The sequence below is a fragment of the Lynx rufus genome, unplaced genomic scaffold, assembly GCF_022079265.1.
Source record: "Lynx rufus isolate CCGP_SWC_20201006 ecotype Redwood Valley unplaced genomic scaffold, mLynRuf1.p SCAF_13, whole genome shotgun sequence".
In the NCBI taxonomy this organism is placed as follows: Eukaryota; Metazoa; Chordata; class Mammalia; order Carnivora; family Felidae; genus Lynx; species Lynx rufus.
This window is the reverse complement of record NW_025814827.1, coordinates 39212694-39231241: the sequence shown is the minus strand read 5'-3', so window position 1 is coordinate 39231241 and position 18548 is coordinate 39212694. Positions and strand designations below refer to the sequence as shown.

The following is an 18548-nucleotide window of genomic DNA, read 5'->3' as shown; positions in this document are numbered from 1 at the left end:
CAATTGTTACTAATAATGTAAAAAAAAAAAAAAGAAACTGCCTTTTCTTATGAAGGTCATAAGCTCAATAATCAATTAAATTTCTTATTTCTAAAATGAAGGATTTAAATTAGAAAAATATGAGCATTAACACTTATTAGTAAAATCACTGAAGTTTGAAAAATAAGTCTAAAACAATGAACATAGAAACAGCTGTCACAAGCAGACAAGGAAATGTCCATATGACTACATTCTTTCTAATGGCACTTATCAGTTAACTTAGCATTAAATAATTAGCTTAGCACTAATTATTTATATATGCCTGTTTTCATCACCATCAGCCGGTACCTATGAATGAGCTTGCATATTTGGCTCTATGCAAAAACCCATATGCAGGAAATGGTATTTTGAATAAAGTACTATACTAAAATTTGACAGCTGTAACTTTACTCCCCAAGATAAGTTAATTGGGTTTTGATACAGGCACATATTATCCAATAAGGATTTGATGAATAAAAGGAAGTCATTAAACATAATCCAGACCTTCTCCTATAGCTATATGTACATTCTAATCTAAGAAAATAAAATATTCTAGTCTATATTTAGTCTCATCCAAAGGCACACGCAGAAATAATCACCATAGTTTGCTAAATTTATCCCCCTTCTTTATGAACTCCATAGATATTATCTTATTTTACCTTACAATACTGACATGAGGTGAAATCTATTAGCTTGCAGATACATAAAAACTTTAAAACTGAAAAAAACTGCATCCATGACAAATTAATGCACAATAAATACATTTTCTAAACAGGAAAAGGGGTTTTGGGCCACCATTTTATACCTATGTTAAAGCTACAAAGTCTAAAACCACATTTTCCACTTGTAACACACACACGCCTAAGTTTCTGAAGATACTTACCGGCTGTAAGCCCATCCACATTGGGAGGGAGATAAGCTGCTGTACTTGACTCCGTATCAAGTCTACTTCCTGTTTAAGGCACAAAGAAAACAAATTTATACACACATCAGTATTTTAACTTAAATCTTTACATAAGGAAATACTGTCTTTTTAAGTCCCAGGGTGAAAACATGCCACCAATACTTTCAAATTAATGATATTTTAATATTAAGAAGCTTAATACTTTTCAAAAAAGATACAATCTTCATCATTTACAGATTCTGTATTTGCGAGTTCATCTATTCACAAATATGTATTTGTAACCCCAAATTCAATACGCCTAGTGCTGTCCAAGGCGGCACAGATCAGTGAAAAATGCTAAGTTGCCCAACATGCAGTGGTTACAGGCTTGAGGTTTTCAGCTGGGGGTGAACAAGGTAATGATCCGTCTTCTTGTTTCAGCTCTCATACTATAAAGAAGCATCCTTTTCTGTGTGTCTGTTCAGTGCTACCTTTCTCACATTTTTATGGTTTTTGTTGGTGATTTTGCTATTGTAAAGCACATGGCTGAAGTGCTGGTTAGTGTTCCTATGTGCAAGAAGGCTGTGATGTGTCTTATACAGAAAATAAGTGTATTACAGAAGGTTCATTCATACTTAAGTTATAGTGTTTCTGGCCATGAGTTCCATGTCAATAAAGCAACAATATATATTACATAAGGTGTCTTTAAACAGAAACACATAAAACAAGATTATGTACTGATGGAATGATGAAATGTTGTGACATTGGCTTGTAGGCACCCAACCCTTTATTCTCCCTAGGAGCAATGGTTCAATTTTAGCTAATTCAGTGTCGGCAGCTGCCTCATAGACCTAACTACCACAAATAATAAGTACTGATGGCATGTTGAAAAAAATAAAGTATTTCAATAATAAACAAGTTTTTCAGTTAACTAAACCAAGTACCAAACTACTAACACTAATTTCATCTTGTTTTTGCTTAATTTCTGATAATCATGTCTATATTTACATTGACGTTGTTTAGTTTAATCAATGTTAGAGGTAATAGTGGCATCCACTGGGGGCATAAATCTTTTTTTTAATGCCTTTACAAGATTCATTTGAGGCAGGACCTAGAACAAGCAATAACTACCCATCTATCAACATTCAGTCTTCAGGATAAGGATAAGAAAGAACCCTATGCATTCTCCTGCATGGGTCTAATGCACTCTCAGCTCAGCAGTACTTATTTTTAAATAAATAGGTATAGACCTTCAGATAACCACAGCAGAGCAGTGCAAATGAAATATTAATTACTGTAAATATTTAATTCTTTAGAAGGATGAAAACTGCACCTAATCGAGTGAACTCAAATTAGAACTCTCCTTCTTGCCTGCCAGCCATGAAGCAGGACGAAAAAGTAATAAAGGTAGTTTTTGTGTGCAACTTATGGCACAGATCTCATTATGCAAAGTTCATAAAAACCAGATTCTTTGCTGCTCTATCTTTGGAGAATTTCCGTTCCTGTTACCATTTTTCTTAAGAAAAAAGGAGAGATCCAGTACAAATCTATTTTAAAAAGTGAATGGATCTTCTAAAATGTTTTTATTGAGAAGTGGCTAAAATTAAGCTTTTGGCATTATCCATATTCCCCACTACCACTGGATGAAGAGTTGGCTACAGAGGTAGTCTCATTTATGTTCAACTTTAAAAAAATAAATAAATAAAAAATAAAACCACCACCACCACCAAGAAAATCTGAGTTTCCCCCAAAGATAAAGTAAAATTACCAAACTATTGAAGCAATGATCAAGAAAAAGCAGTAAGACCGTCTGTTCATGGAGTGAAAATTCACCATCAGTTTCAGCTAATGCTGCTTTCAAGATACACTTAAAAAAAAATGGGAAGTGATCTGGCTTCTTCTTAAAAGTCTGAAAAGAGAAAGAATAAAAATTTAATTTGAAATGGCTTGCAAGCCCTCTCTTTTCTGCCTTAAAAAAAATTGGTCATTCTTTAGAAGTCTATTAACAAAAGCAAATAATTGCAAAAAAGACTATTTGCTTATTTATAATAGTAGCAAGTCAAATACAGGTTTCTGGCAAGATCATGAAAGAGTTGCAGAAAATTTCACCTAACAAAATAATGAGTTTTTTTTTCTTGTTTTTTAAAAATATTTTTATTTTTTCATTTTTTTTTTAAGGAATCTCCACACCAAACGTGGGGCTCGAACTCAGGACTCCAAGATTAAGAGTCACATGCTCTACTGCCTGAGTCAGCCTGGTGCCCCTAAAATAATGGCTTTAATTCCTTTATTTTTTTTCTTTTATGGATTATGTTCATATTTAGCTTAGTCTTTGTTTTCTAAGAATCTGAAATGTTTTCATTCTCATGACTTAAAGCAAGAAAAACAACATCTTTAGCAAAAGTTAGTTTCCCACTGATGACTCTCAACGACAGCCTCTCCTGCTTTGTATTAGCTCTTTACTTTTTCAACATGAAAATAATATTTTAAAAAAGTAAATTAGGTAAATACATTCAAGTTTCTCACTGAACTATGCCCCCCATCTAGTTACTTCCACATCCCTCTTCTTTCATAGAGAAGTGCTCCAAATGTGTGGTATACACTAGTTGTTTTCATGTACTTCTCTACAAGCTTCCACCCCAGCACTCCCCTGAATCTTGATCGCTATCAAAGACAATGGAATCTTACCAGCCCCCTACCCTAGCCCTCTACAATGTGCTGAGGGTTCCTCTTCTTTTGCTGCGTACACAGCACTATTCTAGGGTTCTAACCCCATTCTTCTTTTCTCCCTCCCGTGACTTCAAAGACCACACACTAATGATTCCAAATATATATCTTCAGTCCAGATTACTCTCATTAACCCTAGATCCCAAGATTCCTCTGCCTACTAGACAATTTCATCTAGATAACTGAAAGGCAATCTAAATTCAGGAAGTCCAAAACTCAATTCAACAATTTTGTACCCTTCAGAGTATTTCTCAACCCTCTATGATTACCTATCTTGGTAAATGGCAGAATCATCTATTATACTCAGTTGCCCAAGCCTGGAAAATTATTGAAAATAACACCCTTCCCTAATACTAATTTTTCAGCTATGAAATGCAGTCAATTCTACTTTCTAGAAAATCTGTGTGTAACCTCTTTTCTTAATCTGTATTTCTCTTTTTCAAGCCCTAATCACCAAAATGGTCATTTTAACATGCAAACTGATCAGGTCATTGTTTAGCTCAAAAAAAAAAATCTTCCTTCTCCCTTCCTATAGTAGCTTGAATAAACTTCAAGAAATACCCAAGACCTTTCAATAGTACACAAAGCACAGTTTACTTTGGGCTCTCATCTGCCCAAAGATGGCACTTATTTAATGAATATTCGAGAGAAGGGTCTATGGGTTTATCTTAAAGAATCTAACATTTTCTTAATTCAGAGACCATTGCCACAAAAAGATGACGATTACCCATGCCTTTTTTTTATTTAAAAGAGTTGATGAGCTGACCATTTTATGGCAGCCAAAGAAAACCTAGACTTTGGACCTCTACTGAGCAAGCCTCTATTACACTAGCACAAAGAAAAAATGTCTATTAGAAATTTCTAAAAGGGAAAGCAGACTCTAAATCAGGGATAAAGAGAAAACTGAAATTATTATATAAACATCTGTCTTTACGTTGGCAACATTACTGTACGTAAAACTACAAATACATACTCCCTGTTGTGAAAAAGGACACTGAAAAATATTATCCTATTTGAGCACTCTTTGTGCTAATAATACAAACTTCATGTTAATCTCAGGCAAAAAGTCTTTATAATCCATGCCATTCTTCATATCAAGCACAAAACAAAAATAATTTCACTTTCATAATTTTTCAGTTCATAGTAAATTAGTTTGAACAATGTATTGAAACCAAAAAAAAAAAATAGCATTTTTCATATATCCATTTTTTTCTCAATGTTACTTTATTATTGGGTGAAGTTTTGTTCTAAAAGTATTATTTGGGGGCATCTGGGTGGCTCAGCAGTTAAGTGTCTGACTCTTGATTTCAGCTCTGATCATGATCTCAGGGCTCATGAGTTCGAGCCCCATGGAGGGCTTTGTGCTGACAGTGTGCAGAGACAACTGGGAATTCTCTCTCTCTCTCTGCCCTCCCCCCACTCGCTTTCTCTTTCTCTCTTTCTCAAAATAAATAAACCTAGAAAATAAATATATAAAAGCATTATTTATTATCAGTAAAAAGTTCTGCTACTCTTTAATCGCTTAAAGTGAACACAGTATGAAAGCTACGAAGTAATTTAAATCTGTTACCTCCCATGCAGGGACATTTTCTCTGAATTTCTCATTCACCATACAGCAGATTGACATTAAATAGGCCTTGCTGGACACCTCTGGAGAATAATTCATCCAGAGGTAATTTTCAAGATACTGGCTGTGAAGAGTAAAAAAGCACAGAATATTTCATTAGTTATCACCACTCACTATATGTCACTCGCCTGGAAAAGTGTTAATTATCTAAAACTTTCTGAAAACTTTTTAAAAAACTATGTAACTTGAGAATCCTTCACAAATTTACCTATAATCTAGGTCACTACCTGCTACAAACTTATATATAGCAATTGCAGCTTTGTAGAATGAGAGTTTACACTTTCAAGGTAGGAAGACAGCAAAGATTACTAACGTATGTAATTATCACCCTCAGAACACTGGATATTCCCTACCTAAGTCTCTTTGTGAAGTAAAAAGCCAAAATGATATAATGGGCAGGTTCAGCAGATAAATGTATCTAAGACCTTAATACTACCTCATACGAAGACCAACTGACTTCTAGAAACTAAAGAGATTTAACAATCAAAAAGAAGCTAATTTTAATACTTAATTTACTAGGTATATTCAACATAAGTCAATTTACAAGGTAACTAGCATTTTCCTCTTAAAATACCAAAATTCTTATTTTAAGACCGTGGTGAAAATATTCCTCAAGAAATTTAAGTATTTCTAATTTCTACAATACAACTTAAGTCTTTTTTTTTTTTTTTTTTTTTTTAATCATTCAGGGTAGTTATAAACATCAATTTTTGTACAGGGGTTAAAATACCCTCAAGCACTAAAAAAAGCAAGGTGTTTTATTCTCACTTTAAATCACTCCGCATGCATGCTGCAATCACTCACATATGTGTGTACGTACATATGCACACATGCAACCGAACGCACACCCACCCATAGTTAAGTGTTTATACTCCTCTATAGCACTGTAATTTTTCTACTTCCTCTTATGCTTACATCAGTATTTCCACAGGTCTATCTTTAGCAATACTTAGTTTATTTAGAAGAATCTTGAAAACTGAGTAAGTGGAATTTTACCTGAAATAATGGTCAAGAGGCTCCAAGTAAGATACATGAGTGCTCTTTCATAAATAATATGCACAAAGTTTCATTTCATTCCTCTCTTACAAGTATAAATTCCTTTTTCCTGAATTATACCCTTCAGAACGTCTGTCAACAAGTCTGTTAGTGTTAATCTATCTGTCTGAAATTTCTTTATTTCATGATAGTTTAGCTGGTTATACAATTGTTTCTGGGTTGTTGTTGATTTTTTTCTTGCATTAGTCTCATTCTATTCCATTCTCTATTACTACAACTGAGAAATCTACAATCTGTGCGTTATGTTTTTTTTCCCCTCTAGCATACGGTAAGATCTTCATTCCATCTTTGCCACTCTTCAGTTGCTCTATTCAGAATTTACTGTACTTCCTGAATCTAAGACTCACATATTTCAACTGCAGAAAATTCTCAACCACCATCTCTTCTAAATTGCTACTCCTCTTTTCTAAATCTCTTCTGAAATCGATTGGACTTTCTAATTTTAGCCTTTGTATCTCTAAATTTCCTTTTATATTGTCATCCCTATTTCTCTTTGCTATTATCTAATTAATTTCCTATATTCCAATTCACTAATTTCCCTCTTACCTGTGTCTAATCTGCCACAGGCCTATGTTGTTTTATTGTGCGTTGCTTTATTCATTGCAGATGTCGCATTTTTCAAATTGAACGTTTGTGGCAATGCTGCACTGAGCAAGTCTATTAGCACCATTTTTTCCAACAGTATTTGTTCACTTTGTGTCTGTCACGTTTTGGTAGTAAGATTTACCAAAAAATTGGCAATAGGATATTTCAAACTTTTTCATTATTGTTATATTTGTTATGGTAATCCATGATTAGTAATTATGACTTGTTGAAAACTCAGATGTTTACCATTTTTTAATAATAAGGTATTTTTTTTTTTTAATTTTTTTTTCCACGTTTATTTATTTTTGGGACAGAGAGAGACAGAGCATGAACGGGGGAGGGGCAGAGAGAGAGGGAGACACAGAATCGGAAACAGGCTCCAGGCTCTGAGCCATCAGCCCAGAGCCCGACGCGGGGCTCGAACTCACGGACCGTGAGATCGTGACCTGGCTGAAGTCGGACGCTTAACCGACTGCGCCACCCAGGCGCCCCAATAATAAGGTATTTTTAAATTAAGGCATGTAAATTTTTTTAGACATAATGGCACTGCACACTTAATAGACTACAATATAGGTACTATAAATATAACTTTCATATGCACTAGGAAACCAAAAAATACATCTGCCTTGGTTTATTGCAGTGGTCTAGAAATGCCCCTGCAATATCTCCAAGGTATGCCTGCATTTAATTTGTCCATTGAATTTTTAAATCTCAAACGTTTTTACTTCCATTTTCTCCAAACCTACCCATTTTTAGCATCTCGTTCCATGTTCACATATTCAATTTCTTCTTTTATACTTATAGTAACTTTAAACATACTATTTGATGGTATATATAAATTATTTAATTATCTCAGGTCCTGGGTGGGCAGGGTGGAGAATGAATTCTGTTCTTTCAACTTGCTTATAGTTGATTCTTATCCTACTGTGCTTTGTAATTGGGAGTTTGAACTCACCTTTACCAGGGTTTTATCTATGGGAATTTTTGTGCAATACAGTTGGAATACATAAGTGTATATTTGTTTCTGCCACATGCCTCAGAGATATCACTGGCTTGCCACAGTTTTTAACAGTAATGTTTTATTTTGGGAGTTAACTAACAGCAAACTCCAAACCCATTCTTTACATTTTCAGATGAGGAATTGAGGCTATGAGAGTAAATGATTTGCTCAAGATGATACAGGTATGTGGGTGGGAGGATGGGTGAAATAGATGATGGGGATTTAGGAGTGCACTTGTCATGATGAGCACGGAGTTGGAATTGATGAATCACTATATTGTACACCTGAATCTAATGTAACACTGTATATTAACTATAGTAGAATAATAATAAAAAAGGTATACTCCATCTTTAACTTTGTCTTTAAACTCACCTAAATTCCAAGAGCATTATCTTTCTGATGGCAAACCTAAAAGTGTAAAAGTAAAAATAAAACTGTTTAAACAGAAAATACAAACATTTCAGAGTTACTGACGCAGATGCATTTTGGAATCTTGTGTTAATATTGACTCACATAGCAGAATAATCATATTTTAATATGCATTGAGAAAAGCTAAATTTGCTTCTATATTTTTTCTTTGTATTTCATCAGGGTAGTTTATTTTATTTTTAAAACTTTTTTTCTTTAATGTTTATTGCTTTTTGAGAGATAGAGACAGAGTGTGAGCAGTGGAAGGGCAGAGAGAGAGAGAGATACAGAATCCAAAGCTGTCAGCACAGAGCCTGATGTGGGGCTCAAACCCACGAAATGTGAGATCATGACCTGCCCCGAAGTTGGAAGCTTAACTGACTAAGCCACCCAGGTGCCCCCCATTTTATTTTTAAAACCAGAAATTACTTAAGTGAAATCTTTTTTATTTTTTTTTAATGTTTGTTTATTTTTGAGAGAGACAGAGACAGAATGTGAGTGGGTTAGGAGCAGAGAGAGAGAGATACAGAATCTGAAGCAGGCTTCAGGCTCTGAGCTATCAGCACAGAGCCTGACGTGGGGCTCAAACTCACGAGCTGTGAGATCATGACCTGAGCCAAAGTCGGATGCTCAACTGACTGAGCCACCCAGGCACCCCTACTTAAGTGAAATCTTATCCTACTCATATAACAAACACAACAAGCACCACAACATACTGAAATATAACATATAAGTTAAAAAGGCAAGTAATTTTTTTTAAAGTTTATTTTTGAGAGACAGAGCAAGCGCAAGAGGGGGAGGGACAGAGAGAGGGAGACACAGAAGCAGGCTCCAGAAAAAGGCAAATAATTATAATGAAAACACAAATGTTCATCATTATTCATAACACTGGATCACAACTGCCAAAACCTAACCTATCTTAATTTCTTAGCATTGACCAGCATTCTTTTTTTAAGCTTATTTAAAGAGAGAGAGAGAGAGAGAGAGAGAGAGAGCATGTGCGTGCCAGAGCATGAGCAGGAGAGGGGCAGAGAGAGGGAGACAGAGAATCCCAAGCAGCCTCCACACTCAGTAGGACTCAAACCCACCAACCATGAGATCACAACCTAAGCCAAAATAGTCAGATCCTCAAACAACTGAGCCACCCAGGCATCCTACCTGAAAGTCATGCCCTCCTGAAAGTACAAGAGACACATGTATCTATATCACTAACACAAGAATCAGACTTTTCAAAGGTTTCATAAGTTTTGACATTAAGTCTACAAAATTAGAAAATTGTGGAAGGAACAACAGGTTTTGGCTAGGATGTGGAGAAAGGGAAACTCTTTTGCACTGTTGATAGGAATGCAAAGTGGTGCAGCCACTCTGGAAAACAATGTGGAGGTTCCTCAAAAAATTATAACCCAGCAAATGCACTACTAGGAATTTATCCAAAGGACACAAAAATGCTGATTTGAAGGGGCACATGCACCCCAATGTTTATAGCAGCGCTATCAACAATAGCCAAAGTATGTTAAGAGCCCAAATGTCCATCAACTGATCAATGCGTAAAGATGTGGTATGTATATGTGTGTGTGTGTGTGTGTGTGTGTGTGTAGCGCACGCGCGCGCACACACACACACACACACACACACACACACACCACGGAATATTACTCAGCAACGAAAAATAATGAAAATTTGCCATTTGCAACAACGTGGATACAACTAGAAGGTATTATGCTAAGTGAGATAAGTCAGAGAAAGATATCGTATGATTTCACTCATATGTGGAATTTGAGAAACTCCACAGATGAACACAGGGGAAGGGAAGTGAAAAATAAGATAAAAACAGAGAGGGAGACAAACCATAGGAGACTCAAATACAGAGAATAAACTGAGGGTTGCTGGAGGGGATGTAAGTGGGAGGACGAGCTAAATGGGTGATGGGCATTAGGGAGGGCACTTTTCAGAATGAGCACTGGGTATCATATGTAAGAGATGAATCACTGGGTTCTACTCCTGAAGCCAACACTGTTCATTAACTAACTTGAATTTAATTTAAAAAAAAAAAAGAAAAGAAAATTGTGGAAGGAGTATTAGCTCTCTTTACAGTCTATTTTTAATACAAGTATTGTACTTCATGCATAAATGATGCTGTAGCTACCAGGTAACTCTCTAAAGGCTGGTTCAAATGTCCACTAATTTAGTTTTATCATTTTGTATACTGGAAATAAAGCAGTCAGACCAGAACACTGCCACTAGATAATATTCTCCAGCTTAGAAAGTTAAATATCTATGCATTACGAATTTATAATACGCCAGGAGACCATTATCCTGTCAAAATCCTGTTCCACTGACTTCTGATCTCTTAAATAGTTTCACTAAGCAAGCAGTGTCACAGAACTTTAGTGAGAATAAAATGCAGGTTTTTATTGTGCAAAAAAGCACAAAGATACAACACTGGCAAGATACTGGCCTCTATAGCCAGCCAGGTCACTGAGTGGATACAACATCTTGTGTGTCAGACACACTAGGTCTCCTTCCAGCTGCAGACATTTCACGTTAATAGCATGCTGGAGAACAGAATTCACTCAGTGCCCACTATGCACAAAACTGCATGCTTCATTTCGTCAGCCAAATAGGACCTCATGATGAAAGAGAGAAAAAATACCAGCACATGAGACAGAGGACAGTATTCTGGTCATGATTCAGTGTTACCCTGACAACATCTTTTAAACACTCTGGGACCCAGTTTCCTCATACTCAAAAGAGGCAAAGTGGCCCATTTATTTCTGGACGACTAGACAAGAAAAAAAGAAGTCATGGGTCAAGATAAAACAAAAACACTCTGAAAAACACTCAATTTCTCTTCTAGCAATTTTGGCCATGCTCATTAAAATTGGAGTTTTATGCTTCTGCCAATAAGTTTTGCTATTGTAATTGCCCACTGCTTCTTCTCTTGGGACATGGTTGTGTGAAAACATGAAGTCTAAGGTTGTGGCAGCCCCCTTGCAACCATACAAGGAAAGCCAAAAAAAACCACACCTGTGAAAAGGCTGATGAAGGCCCTCACGTGAACTTCTGAACTACCCATTTCCAGATTTATTATAAAGTAGATGATTAAGGGGTGCCTGGGTGGCTCCGTCGGTTAAGCGTCCAACTTTGGCTCAGGTCATGATCTCACGGTCTGTGAGTTTGAGCCCCGCATGGGGCTCTGTGCTGACGGCTCAGAGCCTGGAGCCTGCTTCGGATTCTGTGTCTCCATTTCTTTCTGCCCCTCCCCCGTTCATGCTCTGTCTCGCTCTGTCTCAAAAATAAATAAACATTAAAAAATAAAAATAAAAAATAAAGTAGATGATTAAAAAAAACAAATAATAGTGAACAAAAGAGGTCAGCCACAAAAGAGTGTATGCCATGTGGTTCCATTTATTCAAAACAACCAAAACTACAGTGTTCATGTTTCCATACTTACATTTTACAGTGTTAAAGCAAAAGGCTATGAAAAGGCCTCTGGGATGCTGACAAATGTTGGCTTTTATTACCTTGGTGGTGGTTATGAATGATAATAATTCAGAAGGCCATACATTTCTGTTTTATGCTCTTTTCTGTGTTAGATTTCATAGTAAAGGAGTTTAAACATTTTTTAAGTCTTTTTTTTTTCTTTATTTAAGTAATCTCTGCACCATGTGGGGCTCAAACTCATAACCCCGAAATCAAGAGTTGCCTGCTCTTCTGATTAAGTCAGCCAGGCCCTCTGGGGTTTAAATATTTTAAATGAAAACAAATATAAACATGGGCAAAAGTAAACTACACAATAACTCACCTTTTTGCTGCACAAAACCCACTTAGATGTATTCATAACAGAATTAACAGTCATAACCAAAGTGTACTGGTGAGGGGAGTTCTAAAAGGCAATAGACCCTGTACTACTTAAGAACATAGTACTGGAAAAGAGTCAAAGAACCAGGATTCAATACCTGGCTCTTCCTCTAACTGGGAAACATTTTGAGCTAGCTACTTAACCTCTCTCTGGACTGCAGTTTACTCATCAATAAAATGAGGATAATAACAGTGAGTAGCACAGGGTTGTCATGAGGAAAAATGAGCTACTATATATGCAAGGTGCTTAGAGCAGAATCTGGCACATAGTAAGCACTCAACAAATAATAATTACGATTATTTTGAAGGCTTTAAAATTAAACAGATGAAAATATGTTAAGACACGCTTGCCAAATTTGATAATGGTAAGGATAGCAAATATGAATCAATCACATGGCTTATTGGGCAATATATTTTACTACTTTTGAGATCCTAAAAGTTATCATTTATACCATGAGAATATTACGAACTGACTGATTTATTTCCCAGATGCCTCCTTCAGAAATAAGGCTGATATGCAAAAATGTATATTACAAGAACCTTAATGTAGAATACTGAAGAGTACCTTATGGCTGGCTATAAGTGGCCTATTTTGATAGCCTACAAACAAGTTAATAATCTTACATCAAGTCATTTCCCCAGGAATGAAGATGCTATCAGCACATAACTCAGCAAAACAGCTTCCTCAGGCACTAGTCTAAAAAATTGTCATTTAAAAATTTAAATAAACATCATTTACATTAGGGATAGGGATTAAAGACTATGCTTATCATGATGAAAAACATATATACATTATAGTTTCTGTGTTATGGAAGTGCATTTAACTTTTTGAACTTTGAGATTTGGAAGCAGAATGTAATCAGCTTCCTTTCATTTAAGTATTCAACAATGTATACACGATGAGAAAATGGCTATTAAGAGAGCCATAAGTCCTAGTGAGTCTGGCCAACAAGTTACTTCCTTCAGCAATTAAAAATAATGTAGCCAAATATATAACTTATAAATCACTGGCAGTGGTTATTAGTTACATAAAAACTATCTTTAAGGAAGAAATATTAATAGCTAAAGTTAAATGAAACAAACAAAAAACAAGCAATTACTATCCACTGGAATAAAAGCCTGTTCTGAAAAAGACAGAAAACTAGTTGTGAAGGTCCAAGATAATTTTCAGATTGGTATATCCTTAATATGTAAGAAAAAAGAATCCTAGAAGTTATCTACCCATTCATTTAAGATTTCTCAGGCAATTTCATCCATACCCAATGCCAGACCAATAAGACATATGTTAAATTAAATACCTGCTCAAATGTTCATATATTCAGAGGATTCCCCTGATCATTCAATCTAAAAAAGCCCTTGTCACTACCCTAAACACACTTCTTTTTTTTAAGTTTACTTATTCATTTTTTGAGAGAAAGAAGGAGACAGAGTGTGAACGGGGAAGGGGTAGAGAGAGACAGGGAGACACAGAATCCAAAGCAGGCTCCAGGCTCTGAGCTGTCAGCACAGAGTCGGACGTGGAGCTCGAACCCATGAACTGTGTGATACCTGAGCTGAAGTTGGATGCTCAACTGACTGAGCCACCCACACGCCCCAGGAGAGAGAGAATCTTAAGCAGGCTCCATGCCCAGCATAGAGCCCAACATAGGGCTTGATCTCACGACCCTGGGATCATAACCTGAGCCAAAATCAAGAGTTGGACACTTAACCAACTGAGCCACCCAGGAGCCCCTAAACACACTTTATTTTAATTCACAGCACTTACTACCTGCTGACATTATATACCTCTATATTTCCTATCTGTCTAGACTAGAAATAGAACATAAGCTCGGTGAACAGAGACTATCTGTCATGTTCACTGTTGTACCCTTAGCATTGAAATGGCGGTTGATACAATGTAGGCTCAACCTTGTCCTCTTCTGAGCTCTACCCAATGGCTTATTCTACATCTCCATCTAAATGGCTCTTTAGTACCTAGAATTCAACATTTCCAAAAGTGGACTATGATCTATGCCCAACCCCAGCCCTAATGACAATAGCAGAAGTCAGTAATGGAATCACTCACTAATCACCGGGCAACCTGAGCCAAAAACTTAGAAGTCACCCTTGATTCCCCCCTTTCTCTAACCCACCAAGTCCAACGAGCAACCGTCTTTTCACTTCTATCTCAATTTGGCACTCTTCTCCACCTTCAAACGTCATTCAAGCCATCATTATCATGAACCTAACTACTACAATACTCACCCTTATTTCCTGCTTCTTATCAACTCTAAATTCTTTTTTTAAAAGATCATCATCACGCTTACAACTCTTAACTGGCTTCCCATTATTCTTCAAATAAGAAACAAGATCTTTAACATGGTCTTTGGCCCTGTCTCCTTTTACATGCTCACGAATCAATCATTAAAGCAAAAACAATTAGCCTCTTATTTTGACAATAACATGGATTTACCTTCACGGTATTTAGTAAAATTAACCTTCTAGGAATCAAACACATGAAAAATAACAATTCTGAGATTTTAAAGTTTTGTTACATTCATAACCTAAATGTTTTCATTTCATATTAAAACACTTAGGGGCACCTGGGTGGCTCAGTCAGTTGAGCGTCTGTCTTCGGCTCAGGTCATGATCTTGCAGTTCACGGTTTCCAGCCCCGTGTAGGGCTCTGTGCTGACAGCTCAGAGCCTGGAGCCTGCTTCGGGTTCTGTGTCTCCCACTTTCTGCCCCTCCCCCAATCATGCTGTTTCTCTCTCTCAAAAATAAACAAACATCAAAAAAAAAAAAAAACACATTTAGTCAACTGTTCTTCTACGATACTCACTGGGCATCCATGTCTGCAGGTGCAAATATAAAAATATGCCTCAAATACATTAGTTTAAAAAAAAAAAGACATGATATGGAATGGTGTGTAGAGTATAAACTTCCTGTATTTAAAAAAAAATCAGGGAGGGGGCTAGATACAGATATATATGTAGATAAATTGAGAGTTAAAGGATAGGGAAGATTTCTTGAAACTTACCTCCTTCTTTACATTGTTCAAATATAATTTTCATTTTTTATTTTTATTATTTTATATATATGCTATATGTCATTTATAAAACATATATTTTACTACTTTGTATAAAGTATTATTACGTATGTTTTACTTTTATAATTTTTAATAATATTTTTAAAAGATTTATCAAAGAAAATTAGTATTAGTTCAATTGAAATAAAATCTCCATGTTTACTGTCCCTCACATTTCATCAGAAACAAAATAAACCTGATGGGATTTAATCCCTCTAAACGAAGTCAAAAATTAGGAAGCAAGAAAATAATGTATGGCTCTTCAGCCATGCAGCTACATATAAAGTTTTTCTAGCCACCATCTCCCTGATGACAAAATCTAACAGAAAAAAAAAAAGGTCCAAGTTATGATCCCATTTAGTTTAGAAATACAGAAGAGATCCAATTTGATCCCACCTAATCCCTATGTATGAAAATTAACCTCATTCTTACCTTGATTTGACAATCTCTTTTTCATATATATCTTCAATGACCTGTTATCAAAAATATAAAAATGTTTAATATTTCAAACATTTTTTTATCCTAAATTGATAGTTTTCTATTACTGAGTTACTGAGATTACACAAAATAAGTTGGTTTAGGATATCAAATACTACTGAAATAGTAATTAAGAGATCTTTATAATCTCATCACATTCCTCAAAATGTAAAATAACAGAAAGCAAAGTTGTAGAAGAAGATAAATAATAAAATATGTCTACATAAAAAGATTCCTATAAACAATCATTAAACAATATATTCAAGGCGGCTCTATTGTGAACGTCTAAGATGACTTATTCATAATATTTCTAGGAAAAATAAAAATTAACAAATAAGAATATTTTAAAAAACTTAAAAGTGTATGTTATCAGACTCCATCTAAGAATCATAACAATGTACTTTCAAAAGCCAGACAGTAAACTAGAAGTGTGAAGACATAAAAGAAGCAGATTACAAGTTGGTTTTCCAAATACACACAATAAAGCCTCAGAATTTCAATTCTTTTGGGTTAGTGAGGCCAGGATGCTGTGATACTTCAGAATTCAGCATTGATGTTGGAAGCCTGGTTCAAATCACCCATTTTCATCGCAGATAGCTAGAAACCTTGCCTAGGACAGCTCAAGGCTCACTTTCCCAATCTACAAAAAGGATCTATACAAAGTATCCCACAGGGTTGCTACACAAAGTATCTACACAAAGTATCCCACAGGGTTGCTATAAGTAAGATACCACATGTAAAGAATTTAGTGCAAATGTTGGCATATGGTGAGTCTTTAACAACAGTTACCAGCAGAAGTAACAGAAATGCTACTAATAATAGTTAAAAAAAATCCTACTGTAAAATTATGAAGTCCTTTAACATGGTCATATATTTTACTGTAGCTATATCTTTTAACTGCTCAAAGTTATTTGTCACATAAATGTGGGTGATAGAGGGAGGAAGACAGTGAGGCAAACAAGTCTTATTCAATTTAGAAAAAATTTCTGTTATTGCTTTTCTTTTTATAAAAATTCAAATTAAATAAAATGAAAGGCATAATCTTTAATACCAACCTACAATAAAGTTCTTCTAAACAGATATACATAACTTCATTCAGTATTATAACTAGTGTTAACTAGAATGATCTGGATATAATCTTTGAAAATCTAAATATAGAGCTGAGCCCGGGTGGCTCAGTCAGTTAAGCATCCGACTTCAGCTCAGGTCATGACCTCACGATTCATGGGTTTGAGTCCCGTGCTGGGCTCTGTGCTGACAGCTCAGAGCCTGGAGCCTGCTTCAGATTCTGTGTCTTCTCTCTCTGCCCTTCCCCTGCTCGTGCTCTCTCTCTCTCTCTCAAAAATAAATAAAAACATTTTTTAAAAATTAAAAAAATAAAAATATATGAAAATCTTAACAATTAGGTTCAACTCAATCTAGTTCAATCATTAAAATATTCTTGTTATTAGTGAAAAATGACCCTAGGAACCCCCAGACAACATATACAAACACAAACACATACAAACAGCATATAAAATAAAGCAATTCTGGTAGTAATTAGAGTGATTAACACATACATGTTTATGAATACCTCCTGACGAATACAGGGATTGCAGGCAAAACAAAAATATATTTACAAATGAAACATTTAAGCTCAAATAATGTAAGAAATTTCTGGTTAAGGGGCATCTGGGTGGCTCAGTCGGTGAAGCGTCCAACTTTGGGTCAGGTCATGATGGTTAGTGAGATCAAGCTCCACACTGGGCTCTCTGTTGTCAGTGCAGAGCCCACTTTGGATCCTCTGTCCCCCTCTCTCTGTCTTTCTGCCCCTCCTGCCTCTCTCTCTCTCTTTCTCTCTCTCTCAAAAATAAAGTGTTAATAATTAAAAAAAAAAAAAAAAAGAACTTTTCGGTTAAGTTCAGTTTTACCAAGTGTGCCTAAAGCATCACAACTCAATTTACGATGGCAGAACCTAAAGGGAGTCTTCATTAGCTGACCCTTGAACAATGGTGCCAATCCCCCACACACTCAAAAATTCATGTATAACTTCGGACTTTCCCCAAATTTAACTACCAATAGTCCACTGTTGAACGAAAGACTTACAGATAACATAAACAACACATTTCATATGCTATATATATTATATACTGTACTCTTACTGTATCATATACTGTATGTTATATACAGTATATATATATAGTATATACAGTATGCTTACTGCATATACTGTATTACACACTGCTAGAAAAAAGAAAATGCTACTAAGAAAACCATAAAGGGGGAGCCTGGTGGCTCAGTTGGTTAAGCATCCGACTTCGGCTGGGTCATGATCTTGCGGTTCGTGAGTTTGAGCCCTGCATCAGGCTCTGTGCTGACAGCTCAGAAAGTGGAGCCTGCCTCAGATTCTGTGTCTCCCTCCCACTCTGCCCGTCCCCTGCTTGCACTCTGTGTTTCTCTCTCTCTGTCAAAAATAAATAAACATTAAAAAAAAAATAAGGAAGAGAAGATACATTTATAGTACCATACTGTGTGTGTATGTATATATACATACATGTATACACAGACCCATGTAGTTCAAACTTACATTGATCAAGGGTCAATACTTGTTAAATGGCATGCAATGTTATCTCTGTTTCATTTAAAGATCTCTCTTTTAAGAATCTATTTCAGGGGCGCCTGGGTGGCTCAGTCGGTTGAGCGCCGACTTCGGCTCAGGTCATGATCTTACGGTTTCTGGGTTCGAGCCCCGCATCAGGCTCTGTGCTGACGGCTCGGAGCCTGCAGCCTGCTTCGGATTCTGTGTCTCCCTCTCTCTCTCTGCCCCTCCCCGGCTCATGCTCTGTCTCTCTCTGTCTCT

The 18548-nt window shown here is 36.0% G+C and overlaps 1 protein-coding gene across 1 annotated transcript in view; it reads right to left on the bottom strand.

The window, feature by feature from the left end:
* AQR (aquarius intron-binding spliceosomal factor) overlaps positions 1 to 18548 on the bottom strand; it is a 91675-nt gene that overhangs the window by 68127 nt on the left and 5000 nt on the right. Inside the window, exons 3-7 of the mRNA XM_047075346.1 lie at positions 15665 to 15705; positions 8269 to 8304; positions 5199 to 5319; positions 2670 to 2810; positions 902 to 970 (exon numbers count right to left, since the gene is read on the bottom strand). Of these exons, the coding sequence (XP_046931302.1) occupies positions 902 to 970; positions 2670 to 2810; positions 5199 to 5319; positions 8269 to 8304; positions 15665 to 15705 (408 nt within the window). The remainder of the gene's footprint in view (positions 1 to 901; positions 971 to 2669; positions 2811 to 5198; positions 5320 to 8268; positions 8305 to 15664; positions 15706 to 18548) is intronic.